This window comes from Drosophila mojavensis, unplaced genomic scaffold (assembly GCF_018153725.1).
Source record: "Drosophila mojavensis isolate 15081-1352.22 unplaced genomic scaffold, ASM1815372v1 contig_36, whole genome shotgun sequence".
In the NCBI taxonomy this organism is placed as follows: domain Eukaryota; kingdom Metazoa; phylum Arthropoda; class Insecta; order Diptera; family Drosophilidae; genus Drosophila; species Drosophila mojavensis.
In genome coordinates this window covers 10,364,221-10,377,515 of record NW_025318858.1, presented here as the reverse complement: position 1 = coordinate 10,377,515, position 13,295 = coordinate 10,364,221, and the positions used below count along the sequence as shown (strand labels likewise).

The window sequence follows — 13,295 nt, the reverse complement described above, 5'->3', positions numbered from 1 at the left end:
ACTGAAAGTGATATCAGAGCTCAGCAAAATATTTATCAGAAGTAATTAAAGTAGTAATTAAAAAGTAAAAAGTAAAGAAGTTATTAAAACAATAATTTGATCATTTGATACCCATTTAAACTTATGATGAAAATAATTTAAAAACAAACTAAAATTTTAAGATTATAGTTTTACGATGAAAGAAAGAAACAAAAAAATTAGAGTTTAATAATAATATTTAGGAAATTCTTAATCGATCAATATAGAAATTGAATGGATAGACATATACAAATGTAGAGCATTTTCGGAATACTAATTTCACAATATGAGCAGAGAGCAAGATTTGAAATAATATTGAGAACATGTCCGAAAAATCTAAATAAAACAAAAACAAAAGCAAACACCACTGATAAGCCGTCCGCAGTTATTTATTGGGGCAGTAGCACGCGAGCGAAACTTGAGAACTTAGTTTGAATTTAGCAAGTGGATTGCAAACAGCGAAAACCAAAACAAAATATATACATATATAAGTGGGGCTTACAATGCATACACTCAGGCATGCCCAGCAGGCTCTGATAGTGCTGCTCGGCGTGGGTCTGGCTCGGATTGGGGCAAACGTGCCCAGCTATTCGGAATACGATGCGCCCACGCGCTACGACACGAGGCGCGGAGGGGGCGGACGCTACAGCAACAGGCAGCAGCAGCTGCAGCAACAGGCGGCGGCTGCACAGACGCTCTATCCCCGCCCGGGCGGCGGCATCAACTTTGACCTTGCCGAGACGCCAGCCCAGCAACAGCAGCCGCGTAGGCGTGAATATCTGTTGCGCGCTCACGAGGGCGTCTCGAGTCGTGACCAACACAAGTGTCGCATATGGGTGCCGTGAGTACAGTGAACGCTCAGCTTAAGCGAACCGAAAGCATTGTAGAGCGTTGAATATTAATTGAGTAGGGAATATCAGGGAGTAGAGTAGAGCAACTGCTGTAGATAATATTTCTAATAAAATTTGTTTGATTTATATTAAATTATATTTATAACATATATAGGGCTTTTCAGTATAGGGCTTTTATGATATATAAATATTTTAAGGTATTTGAGTAATTGATCTAAAAAATATAGTTCGTGTATATGTTGTAAAATAAAGTTAAAAAATAATAAAAATAAAACCAAAAACAGATTTGCTTCATAATACAGCTTAATCATATTTTAGTGTCTATTAAAAAAAAAACATCCATCCCATATATTATTAATAACAAGAATCAAGCAGTTTTATAAATGACGCTGTTCGTTTTAATGATTATTCACTGTCCCTCATTTAATTGTTCCCCCTCTTTGTAGCTCTGAAGCTGTCTCCAAATATCCACTGGCCAGTCTCATTCAGACGGACGTGGCCAACAAACTGACCTCGATTGAGGTCTGCTGCACCGGCTACACGCCCACCCGGCTGATGGGCGTGACCGTGTGTCGGCCCATCTGCAGCTGCCAGAACGGGGGCTGCCGCGTGCCGGGCGAATGCGATTGCTACGAGGGCTTCGTGCGCAACGACAACGGCGACTGCGTGTTCGCCTGCCCCATCGGCTGCCAGAACGGCAGATGCTACCTGGACGGCAGTTGCCAGTGCGACATGGGCTACATGCTGGACGAGACGCGCCGCTTCTGCCGGCCCATCTGTAGCACTGGCTGCGGCAACAATCCGCGCCACAACTGCACCGAGCCGGAGGTCTGCAGCTGTGCCAAGGGCTACCAGCTGACCAACGAGGGCTGCCAGCCCGTCTGCGACCCGGACTGCGGCATCGGCGGCATCTGTCGGGATAACAACGAGTGCGACTGCGGGCCGGGCTACACGCTCAAGGATGGCGTCTGCCAGAGCGATTGCTATCAGTGAGTATTGTCAACGGGAATATATAGTGAATAAATTATATAGAAAAAATATATTATTTATTCATTTATGTCATTTATCATAATACATACTGAATATATTATGTCATATATCATATATCAAGTGAAATAGATTAAGTCTATGACAGACTTTTCGTTATGTCTTCATTTTCCCAATTTTCAAAGTTTATTATTTACATTAATATTAAGCTCTAGTTAAAATGAAAAATGTTAATTTAATATATGAAATAGTTTTCTTAATTTCTATAGACTTAATGTTAATTCTGTAGTTCCAATTTAACCGAAATCGAAAAGGTTATGTATATACATACAAATAGGTAGGCAGACGGACTTGCGGACAGATGGTCAGACTGACTATTATATTTAAATGAACTAATTGTCGAATTAATTGAAGAATTCATTAATTTCAATATTATAAATTACGGAACTATTTTACTATTAATTCAAATTCAAATTAAAATTAAAAATTTTAATTTATATATCATAACCCAGTTTCATCTGATTCTCTTTGTATTTCCACAGGAAATGCTACAATGGAGTCTGCGTGAGTCGCAATCGTTGCATCTGTGATCCCGGCTTCACCTACCACGAGCAGTCCACGATGTGTGTGCCCGTCTAAAAAAAAGCTAGACAATATCCTATAATCACTTGATTCTTTAAAATGAATAAATGTTACTTTTTTACTATTTTATTAATAATATTACATGATTTTTTATTTTACTTGTTTGTAAATACAACAAATACTCGTTTAGCAACCAGAGGCTGGAAAACAATTCAATTCAACGGATTTGTAAATGGTTTGCAATATATAATAATAACAATATATTTAATAACAATATAAATCGCAAAGAATGGTAAATAACTGAAATACTTTCAAAGATCTCTGTCACAGTTGATATAGCTGTATTCCTCTTCAACTTCGATGGCCTGTTGGCGCCGGTGCTTGAGGTACACGTGGCTGGCGAAGATTAGGAGTAGCAACACGACGAAGCTACCCGCTGACCAGGCCAACACCACTGGCCACTTGGCTGTGCCAGCTGCTGCCTCTCGGGAGTTGCGCGCCGCCTCGCCCGGATCCTGCTCGGCTGGCTGATCAATGCTCCGGGATGTGGTCACTTGACAGACCAGCCGCTGCTGCTCGCGTTCGCCATCCGGGCACAGCAGCTGATTCGTTGCCTGGTCGCAGCTGCACAGAGATAGGTCCAGGCAGGGCTTATCATATTCATCCTGGCAAATGTTGATGCACTTGATCCCGGCCTCCTCCACTTGAGTCCATTCGTGCCAGCAACTGCAGCTGCTGTTGCAATTTGTGACCGACTCCTGCCGCTGCAGCTCATCCAATTGACGCTCCGTGGTGCTTGTCCCGGCCAGCCGCAGCTGGCAGCCAGCCGAAGTATTCACTCCGTCCGCCGGCTCATAGCCCTCATTGCAGGCGCACACATCGGGCGCCACACAGCTACCGTTCGCACAGCCCGTGGAGCAGCTGGGCCGACACAGATGGGGCTGCTCCTTCGACGCCGGCTCGTAGCCCAAGTGGCAGATGCAGACCTGGGGCGCCAGGCAGGTGCCCTGCTCGCCGCAGGCTGGCTCACAGACGGGCTCGCAGACGTCCACTGAGTCAGCTGCAAATCGATAGCCAGGCTCGCACTCACAGCGGTCGGGCGCGATACATTTGCCGTGCACACAGCTCGAGCTGCACTGCGGCTCACAGATCTGATTGGGACCCATCAAGTAGCCAGCATTGCAGGCGCACTTGTCGGGCGCAAAGCAATGCCCATTCAGGCACTCCTGGCTGCACTTGGGCCGGCACACCTGCTCGGCCGGGGACATCTCAAAGCCAGGATAACATTCGCATTGGCCGGGCGCCACACACCGGGCATAGTTGGCACAGCCTCCCGGACAATGGGCCTCGCACAGACTGCCATTTTGGCTGAGCTCGTAGCCTGTCTTACATGAGCACAAGTAGGGTGCCAAACAGATGGCATTATCCTGACATTTCGGACTGCAGATCGGCTGACAGCTGCCATCATCAGCCTTGTTATACTCATTCGCACACTGACATTCTCCCGGAGCACTGCAACTGCTGTGCTCTGGACATCCGGGCTCACAAACAGGCGTACAGCTGCCATCATCAGCCTTGTTATATCCTTTCACACACTGGCATACTCCTGGCGCACTGCAACTGCTGTGCTCCGGACATCCTAGTTCACAAACAGGCGTACAGCTGCCATCCTCGACCTTGTTATACCCGTCCGCACACTGACATTCTCCCGGAGCACTGCAACTGCTGTGCTCTGGACATCCTGCCTCACAAGCTGGTGTGCAGCTGTGATTCTCAGATCGCGAATACCCCTTATCGCACGTACATTTGTCTGGCTCCTCGCAGCTGCTGTGCTCAGGACACCCTCCGGTGCAGACAGGCAGACACGCGCCAGATCCTCCGTTGTTGCTGTAGCCCGAGTCGCAGGCGCATTCTCCTGGCGACTGGCAGTGGCTGTTCACGCCGCAGCCGGTGCAAAACGGAGTGCAATTGGGCCCGAAATAACCGTTATTACAGCTGCACTTCTCAGGTGCGCTGCAGTGGCTGTTGGCACCGCAGCCTCCACTGCAAATGGGTTGGCAATTGTAGGTGGATCCTTGATAGCCTTCGCAGCAATAAAATTCCGTTTCCAATCTGTAGTCGGTCTGCATTATAAATTATAATCATGCAAATATTATTCATCATGCGAAAAAATTATTTAAAAAAATACTAATAATAATATTTGTATACAATATATCTATAATTCATATGAATCCTGAAATGAAATTGATGTTCATGTTAATGATGCCAATGCCAGCTTCATTAGAAGTTTATTGATAATGAGAATGATGATAATGATGATTATAACAACTATGGTATGTATATGATCGAACATAATATCCGGACTTAAACAGAATTTATACTAAGATAGCTTTAAATCTGGGTCTCTCCCAGATGGAATGACTCATTCTTATGAAATTCAGACGGAAATACGGGAAAAAATTGTTGTTGTTTTTTTTTTAGTTTTTAATTGTAAAGCACATTGCGTAATTATACATCATATTGCTATTTATGATATGATTTTCCAATCTCACCTCCGGCACGTATTGCGTTTCAATTCGTGATTTCGTTTTCCACACAAAGAAAACTCTCTTTCTATACGTAATGGTCATAGTTCTTGGCACCATTTTAGTGTATGAGACTCTCTTCAAGCGACTGCACACTTTATTCTGAATCATCATGGTCAGACAACAGCCAACAAGGCTCATCAATAGATATAGCATTAGATTTAAACTCCGCATTCTCAAATAATTTTTAGAGAACCTTTCGCTAACACCAAACAAATTCAACTGAGCAACGACTGAGACTCGAGCTTGGACTCGGACTCGGTCTCGGACATTTCATTTTAAAATACATCCGTTCATATCAAACTGGTATAAATAAAGTGTATATTAGTAATATGTAATGTAATACGTGTGAATGACTAGAAATATTAGAAAAGGGAAGTCTTAAACAGATGTAATAAAATTAATGATATATTTAATAAAGATAAATACATTAAATACGATTATGAACAATAAATATATATTGACATACATTTAGTTGTTATATTTTCATATAATTGTACATATATATATTTTATAGCAATGTTTAGAGTATTTTTAAGTCATTATTCTAATATTTCATAAACAATGACGCAATTATTTTTCTTTTTCACATATTATAAGCGCATTTAGAAACATCTAAGCATTATTTGCGATCAGTTATTCTTTATTTTATATTTTTGATGAATTATTTCAAATACTATTTAGTTCTTTATCTTAGAGAAATCTATATATAGTGCTAATAAATATATATATATATATATTTTTTTTTTTTCATATACATAAAGCACAAGTAATAAAACAAAATAAATATAAAACAAGAAACCTTTCTTAAACTATTGGTCATAATAAAAAAAATCGAATTACCACAGGAACCGTTTGGAAACTGAATCGGTAAATAATTTGGTGTCCCCAAGAAGACGAATAATCTGGTACTCTTATAAGTTTACGTTCTTGTCTAATATAAGAAGTTCGTTTCATTCTGGAACACAGTTTTGGAGATATAACAAATCCACGGATAATTGTCACACAATAATTTATCAATAGCAAATACAAGCAAAACTGATAAAAACTTTGCATTTTTAAAGAAATTTATCGATTTATATGCGACTTTTTGTACGATTCGGCAGCGCGTTTCAAACTCAACTGAGAACTTAGATTAGTTAGTCAATTTGCTTTGTTTGTAGCATCCGTTTTTACATGATAAAAAAATCAAAACGAAAACAAAGGCAAAACGAAAAAAATATTAATAATATATACTCATATACAAATGCATAAAAGTAGCTACAATTTTTTTAGATTCTCATAATTTTTTATGAATCATTAAAAATTGTTAGACAAATTTTCTGCTTTTATTTTTTTTTTTCCAAGTAGAAAAAAAATTAATAACTAAAGATATAGAGAGACTGTGTGTATGAGAAAGAGAAAGATAGTGGGAAATAATAGAAAGAGAGTGAGCAAAACATATAAAGCTGATAATACAATTTATACTTTACTTATAACAAGTTCAACCTTGGACCACATCACAGTGCATTATGTGAGTACAATATATCTGCTTAGCATTTCACTCTAGAGAATATATATAAAATTCTTGATTATGTGAAAGCCCAGTTGGTTAATGAATCAGTCAAAGATTTAGTCAGACACAAACAGTCAGTCCATCAAATGCGGAATACTGCAGTCAATACCTCAATTCAATCAAATCAGTCAATCCATATGTATTGATCAATCTGATTGAAAATATAATGTTTCTATTTATTATCACCTAAAAATATAGATCTCTAATCATACTACAAAAAGATCTGAGAAAAATTCTAGACAGATTGAACCACGCCCTATTTACTTCTTCAAACAGATCTAATCTGTTGATATTCATATATTTCACTAATCATGAATCAAGTTGTTTTATAAATTTATTCAAATTTGAATACATATTAAATCTTTTATTATGTATATATTTTTATTGCAAATATATTGATTTGACTTCTGACATTAGGTCTACATTAGGCTTTCCCTTAAGATTTGTCACAGATTGAATACGCCCTAAGCCTCATGAATTATTTTTATTTCTTGAGGTTACATTTTCGATGCGTCACATGGAATTTGCGAGCTGATTGAGAATAAAATAAATTACTTAGTTTTCTCTGCTGTTTTCTCTACTGTTTTGTTATAGTTTTTAAATAAGTTTATTGCGCATAGCCAGGGTTCTCTATGCCCTCTAGATGGGTACCAACCTTTTCCATAGGCAAACTAAGACTGTCATTTTGCTTAGCATAAGGAAGCTCCTCCCTGCACCTCTTGACGATCAGGGCGGTGCACAGGGCCAAGCAAACGACAAGTAAAACAACTGCCATTGATATAAGGCTAATGACTACTGAGCCCCTCAAGCTCGAGCAGTTGCGATTGTGCTCGTCGCCAGGGTTGTAGCCTTCAATGCAGGCGCACTTCTCCGGCTCGGCACAGTAGCAATTGTCGCCGCACGGCTGGCTGCAGATGGGCATGCAGAGGTTGCCCTCACCCGTATAGCCCGGCCGGCAAGCGCACGTTCCGGGACTTGTGCAAACGCTGTGCACCTCACACTCTGGCGCACATATGGGCGAGCATTGGCTCGCCGCATCCTTGGCATAGCCTTCAAGGCAGTCACACTCCTCGGGCCTGCTGCAGTAGCTGTTGGCCGAACAGCCCGCTGAGCACTGTGGCTCACAGTCCACACTCTCTGTCGTCGGCCGCTGATAGCCTGCCACAGGCCACACAGATGGGCTGGCACACTTCCGCCTCCTCCGACAGCATATAGTCCGGGTGGCAGGCACATTTGCCTGGCTCGCTGCAATAGCCGTGCTCTCCACAATCTTGCTGACAGTGGGGCTGGCTGACGCCTTGCTCATCCTGGCGATAGCCGTCGATGCATTCACAACGGTTTGGTTTCGTGCATTGCGCATGCGCGCCACACTCCACATTCTCCATATAACCTTCATTGCACACACAAACATCCGGTCGATCACAGTGGCTATTCCGTCGACAAGGTTTCGAGCAATGCGGCTCACATTGGTCCGTTCGATTACGCTGATATCCTCGCAGACACTCACAGCGTTCTGGTTGCACGCACTGATCGTTGGCTCCACATGCAGTGCAGTGGGGCCTGCATAGACCCTCAGAGTCCTCAAAATAACCCACAATGCATTCGCATTGATTGGGTTTGCCGCACTGCTGGTATCGTCCACATTTCATTTGGCAGACGGGCTTACAGTTGGTGGCATTTGCCTTGGATCTCTGATAGCCGTGCAAGCACCTGCATTCACCTGGTTTGGGGCAAAAGGTATAACTGCCACAATTCCTGTCGCACTGGGGCCGGCAACGCGTTCTGTTCTCATATACTATCTCCATTTTGAAGCCGGCATGGCAAATACAATGAGCCCTTTCCCTCTCACGGCCCACACAATGCGCATGTAAACTGCATTTGGGCTCACAGATGGGTCTGCATTTCCCTGACGGCTCAACCTGTTAGCATATCAAATCTCTAAATAGTTCATATGTTGCAAGGAACAAGCTATCGATAACACATACCACTACATTATAGAAATCTTCCTCCCGTTCTCTGGTAGTCATCGACCCAGCTGCATCCCATAGATTATGCTTCACTAGCCGCTTCATCGACTTATTCCTTGCCACCAACTCGGGTAAGCATGTAGCTTTTGTAGTATTCTGTCCTAATGTACACTCAAATTGGATCAGGAGCAGGCATAACGGAACAAGTACATGCCCGTATCCTACGCCAACTTCAGACATTTTGTACGATATATAGAATTCAACAATACTTTCGTTCCAAGTTCAATAAGCAACTAATTCACAATCTTCGATTGCATACCTCATATAGCTTTGGCTTTATATTATTTAACCGCAAACATTATAAATTCTACATATATGGTTTGCAAATATCGGCAGAGATTAGGAATATTCAGGTTGCCTTACTTGACTCTTGAATGAGCAAATGAAACAAGCCTATATGTATTTAAATCTCGCCCGCAGTAATGTAAGATCATTTTAGTTGATTTGCCTTAAAATGAAGCTACCATCGACTGCATTAGAAAATTATGTAATATATATCGGTTTATAAATATCTATACTACATATATTATAATTATAGTAATGTTTTTTTATTTTTATTTTTTTTTATTTATATATATTTATATTGACAATCAATATATTTTTTCCTTGCGGCAACGTCTTTACTGTAGGATATCAACTTTTTCTACTTCCCTTATGATATACATAATTATTTTGAATGATGATGATCTTTCTAAAGCTCTACATAATTTAGAAGCACTTTTAATTCATTGAGTCCAATTCTCATTGAATTATCATTTTCAATGCATATGCCATTCGCTTGCTTTATAAATAGGTTGCATTTTTAACTTTATGTCATATATGCTCTGTGCTGTGCCAGCTCTGATAAGCGGAATCTTGAAGTGCATTTGTTATATTCAATGTTAAGGACCGCTGCTTGACTTCGGGCCATATCACAAGAAAAACAAAATGGAATGCACGCCAGCTTTGAAAGTGAGATGAGGTCGTTGTTTTGGCCACTGAGGGTTCAACAAACGTATCATATATAGAAACATGCATTTATATAGAGAGAAAGAGAGAGAGAGAGACAGAGAGAGAGAGAAGCCTGATAAGCTGTAGCACAAGCACAAGTCTGGTCTGAACGGTTTGTAATAAAAATCTCATTTGTCAGTTCATTTGTTAATTGTTCATTAAAGCGAATGGTATTGCGTTATCCCAGAAATTAGAAAGTAGAAAGTGGAAAATGTTGCGTCTACTCATAATATGTTTAATCAGCTCGCTGTTGATTTGCCTGCAAATCGATGCCTGTACGGAACGTGTGCCGTAAGCTCTAGTCGAATTTCATAAGGATATTTTCAATCTACTTCGATTTTAATTTGTGCAGAATGATGAAAATGAAAGTGAGTCTCGTGACCATGCGCAAATATCACGGATTTACCAACTGCACCACCGACTGTGGACCTCTGGTTGTGCGACCCATCAAAGAGGTGTGTATAAAGTAAAGTTGTGAGGTGTAGTGCGAATGTAAAGAGAGAATGGAATTTAATTAAATAAATATTTATAAATTAAAATATCAGAAAATTATATATTTTTCAAAATATTCCATTTATTCCTAGTGTATAAATTTTTTCAAGCTCTTATCATATATAGAAGTTTAATTTAATCATTTTCGTTAAAATTAACTAACTAATTTGATCAGCTGTGCTCTACCTCTACCTCTACCTCTACCTCTACCTCTACCTCTACCTCTACCTCTACCTCTACCTCTACCTCTACCTCTACCCTCTACCTCTACCTCTACCTCCACCCTCTACCTCTACCTCTACCTCTACCTCTACCTCTGTCTATAACTTTCTTTCTCTTTCTCTTTCTCTGACTTTATCTTTTTCTCTCCCTGTCATTCTATAATATCACTGCTTCTCTCTCTCTTTTATATAAGACCTACATGTCATTGGAGGACGTTTGCTGTGAGGGCTACGAGCGCAAGGAGGAAAAGTAAGTAAAGTCTTAGAACCAACTTAGAACTTACCTTGAGTAAATCTCTCTCTCTCTCTCTCTCCCCCTCTCTTTTTCTCTTTCCTTCCCTCTGTCTGTTTGCCTCTTTCCCACCGCTAGCGGCGAGTGCTTGCCCAAGTGTCATGATTGTGGAGCAAATGGCAAATGCCTCTCGCCCGAGGTGTGCCTCTGTGATCAGGGCTACAGCAATCGGGCGAATCGCAGCATTTGCCAGCCCGTCTGCAGTGAGCCCTGCGTGAATGGCAATTGTGTGGCTCCGGATGTTTGCCAGTGCGCCAATAACTATCGGTTGCGCAACAACAGTCTATCGGTTTGCCAGCCCGTTTGCAAGACCAGCGAATGCACAAACGGCATCTGCCAAGAGGACGGATCCTGCCAGTGTCGGCGTGGCTATCGCCGCAACGTGACCCTGGACATGTGTGTGCCCGACTGCCCGAATCTGGCGGAGCACAGCGACTGCATTGCACCGAACGAACAGCGCTGTCACGAGGGCTACGAGGGCCACTGGGATCGGGAGCAGAACTATCGCTGCGAGCCCATCTGCAGCAGCGGCTGTCGCAACGGCAGGTGCCTGGAGCCCGACCACTGTGCCTGTAACGTGGGCTTCGGCCACGTCGGCAATCGAGTGGGTGCGGGCTGTGAGCCCATCTGCCAGCCGGCGTGCATCAATGGCACCTGCGCCGCTCCGAATCATTGCCTCTGCCAGCCCGGACATGTCCCAATGAACGCCAGCCATCACATTTGCACGCCCAGCTGCCGGCAGGGCTGCGAGAATGGCGTCTGCAGTGCGCCCGGCGAATGTGCTTGCAATGAAGGCTACAAGAAGCTGACGCCGCATCGTTGCACGGCCAGCTGTGATCCGCCGTGTGGCCTCAATGCCCGTTGCACGGCGCCGGACACCTGCAGCTGTGATGAGGGCTTCGTCCCGGTTAATGGCAGCAGCACTCAGTGCGAGCCGTTCTGCAGCAAGGAGTGCTATAATGGCATCTGCAGCAATCCGGAGGTCTGCACCTGCCTCAACGGCTACGAGGCGATCTCGCCCTACTACTGTGTGGCCAAATGCCGTCGCTCCTGTGTCTTTGGCAGCTGTGTGGCGCCCGACAAGTGTCGCTGCTTCAACGGGCACCGGCCCAGCGCGCGGGATCCATTCGTCTGTGAGCCCATCTGCAGTGAGCCGTGCGGCCACGGACGTTGCATTGCCCCGGAGATATGCGAGTGTGAGCCGGGCTATGCGAAGCGTTGGCCCAGCGGCTCCTGTGAGCCTTATTGCAGCCAGAAGTGCATCAATAGTCGCTGTGAAGGCGGCACCGGACGCTGTCGCTGCTACGAGGGCTACCGTCTGCGCGAGGGCTCCAACTCCATCTGTGATCCGATCTGCTCGCCCAGCTGCAGCAACGGCACCTGTGTGGAGCCCAACAGCTGTGAGTGCTGGCCGGGCTACGAGGACACCAAGCTCTACTACGAGTGCAAGCCCAGCTGCCGGCCGAGCTGCCAGAATGGGCGTTGCGTGGCGCCGGGTCGCTGTGAATGCAATTCGGGATTTACGGCCAGCAATGCGAGTGAACCGCATCTGTGTCGCTCCCAGTGCCGGGAGCGCTGCATCAACGCCGAGTGCCTGCGTCCAAATGAGTGCATCTGCCTGGCCGGCTACAGTTTCATAGCCAACAGTCGCAGCGAATGCGCCCCCGACTGCAGCCCGCCCTGTGACGAGGACAGCGTGTGCGTGGCACCCGAGATTTGCGAGCGGCGTACGTACCGTGCTCTTAGCGTAGACGGATCCGGAGGCTATCCCAAGTGGAGCATGCTCTGCCTAGCCCTGTTGCTCTGCCTCTTCCTCCTAATGCTGCCCATGATCCTGACGCGTGAGTACCTGCAGCGGCGTAAGTCGAGGAAGGACAAACAGCGCGTTCACCTCATCGAGAATCCCAGCTATGGTGTTTGCTTGGCGGCCAGCGAGGAGCTGCCTGCGGATCAACAGATTGGATTAGGCGATTGAGTCAACAGCTACTAATCGATAACATATGTTTTTAAAATGAATCGATCATTTGCAGCTCTTTATATGAAATATTCATTTCGAACTCTCGTTTTTATATACAAGCGTACTTTTTATATAATCTATAATCTATAATCGTTAACTCACTAGTTCTAATGACCATTTTTTATAATCGATAGGCCACATGCTTATATCATCGATCATTTAACAGTATGTAAATGAATTTTGCAATACACATAATAATCGTGTTCAGACGATAAAACACTTTTTTATATAATCGTTAACTTTTGTCACTGTTGTTAATTATTTAATACGTTATACATTTTACAGCTCGATTTTTGCTCCTTATAATTATCATTCTTACTAGAGCACTCTTTATTATTAAAATCGTTGATTTTTATAGTATGCTTGATTTTATAGTATACTTTCAGTATGTATATAGAATGTGAAAAAAATGTTATTTTACAGTTGTCTATTTGGATTGATTTTATTTTTAAAAGCCAAAAACATGAAATTTAATAATTTTAAAAACTTCGAATCCAATTTAAAAAATATAAATTTTATTTTAATGTATTTCAATAATTTAATGTGGAGTATTTAAATAATGAACTGAGAATATAATATATAAAATGTTTAAAACTTAATAAACAAAATGAAAATAAACAAATTAAAATTAAAAAAAATAAATAAAAAAAATTAAAAAAAATAAGACTTAAATAATAA

At 42.7% G+C, this 13,295-nt stretch overlaps 3 protein-coding genes across 4 annotated transcripts; 2 read left to right on the top strand and 1 right to left on the bottom strand.

Moving 5' to 3' along the window:
* Positions 1 to 447: 447 nt before the first annotated feature.
* LOC6576463 (tenascin) lies at positions 448 to 2,576 on the top strand. The gene is made up of 3 exons (XM_002002416.4): positions 448 to 859; positions 1,316 to 1,858; positions 2,399 to 2,576. The coding sequence occupies exons 1-3, from the start codon at positions 522 to 524 to the stop codon at positions 2,493 to 2,495; spliced, it is 978 nt and encodes a 325-aa protein (XP_002002452.1). The 5' UTR covers positions 448 to 521; the 3' UTR covers positions 2,496 to 2,576.
* Positions 2,549 to 6,141, bottom strand: LOC6576462 (multiple epidermal growth factor-like domains protein 10). Of its 2 annotated transcripts, none has more exons than XM_015165182.3 (2): positions 5,867 to 6,141; positions 2,549 to 4,561 (listed from the first exon to the last, which is right to left on the bottom strand). In XM_015165182.3, the coding sequence occupies exons 1-2, from the start codon at positions 6,077 to 6,079 to the stop codon at positions 2,750 to 2,752; spliced, it is 2,025 nt and encodes a 674-aa protein (XP_015020668.1). In that variant the 5' UTR covers positions 6,080 to 6,141; the 3' UTR covers positions 2,549 to 2,749. The 2 variants fall into 2 exon arrangements, with proteins under 2 accessions (XP_015020668.1, XP_002002451.1); XM_002002415.4 differs by lacking the exon at positions 5,867 to 6,141 and adding an exon at positions 4,991 to 5,253.
* Positions 6,142 to 9,738: 3,597 nt separating this feature from the next.
* LOC6576461 (multiple epidermal growth factor-like domains protein 10) lies at positions 9,739 to 12,984 on the top strand. The gene is made up of 4 exons (XM_002002414.4): positions 9,739 to 9,886; positions 9,948 to 10,050; positions 10,503 to 10,558; positions 10,679 to 12,984. The coding sequence occupies exons 1-4, from the start codon at positions 9,807 to 9,809 to the stop codon at positions 12,573 to 12,575; spliced, it is 2,136 nt and encodes a 711-aa protein (XP_002002450.1). The 5' UTR covers positions 9,739 to 9,806; the 3' UTR covers positions 12,576 to 12,984.
* Positions 12,985 to 13,295: the final 311 nt, after the last annotated feature.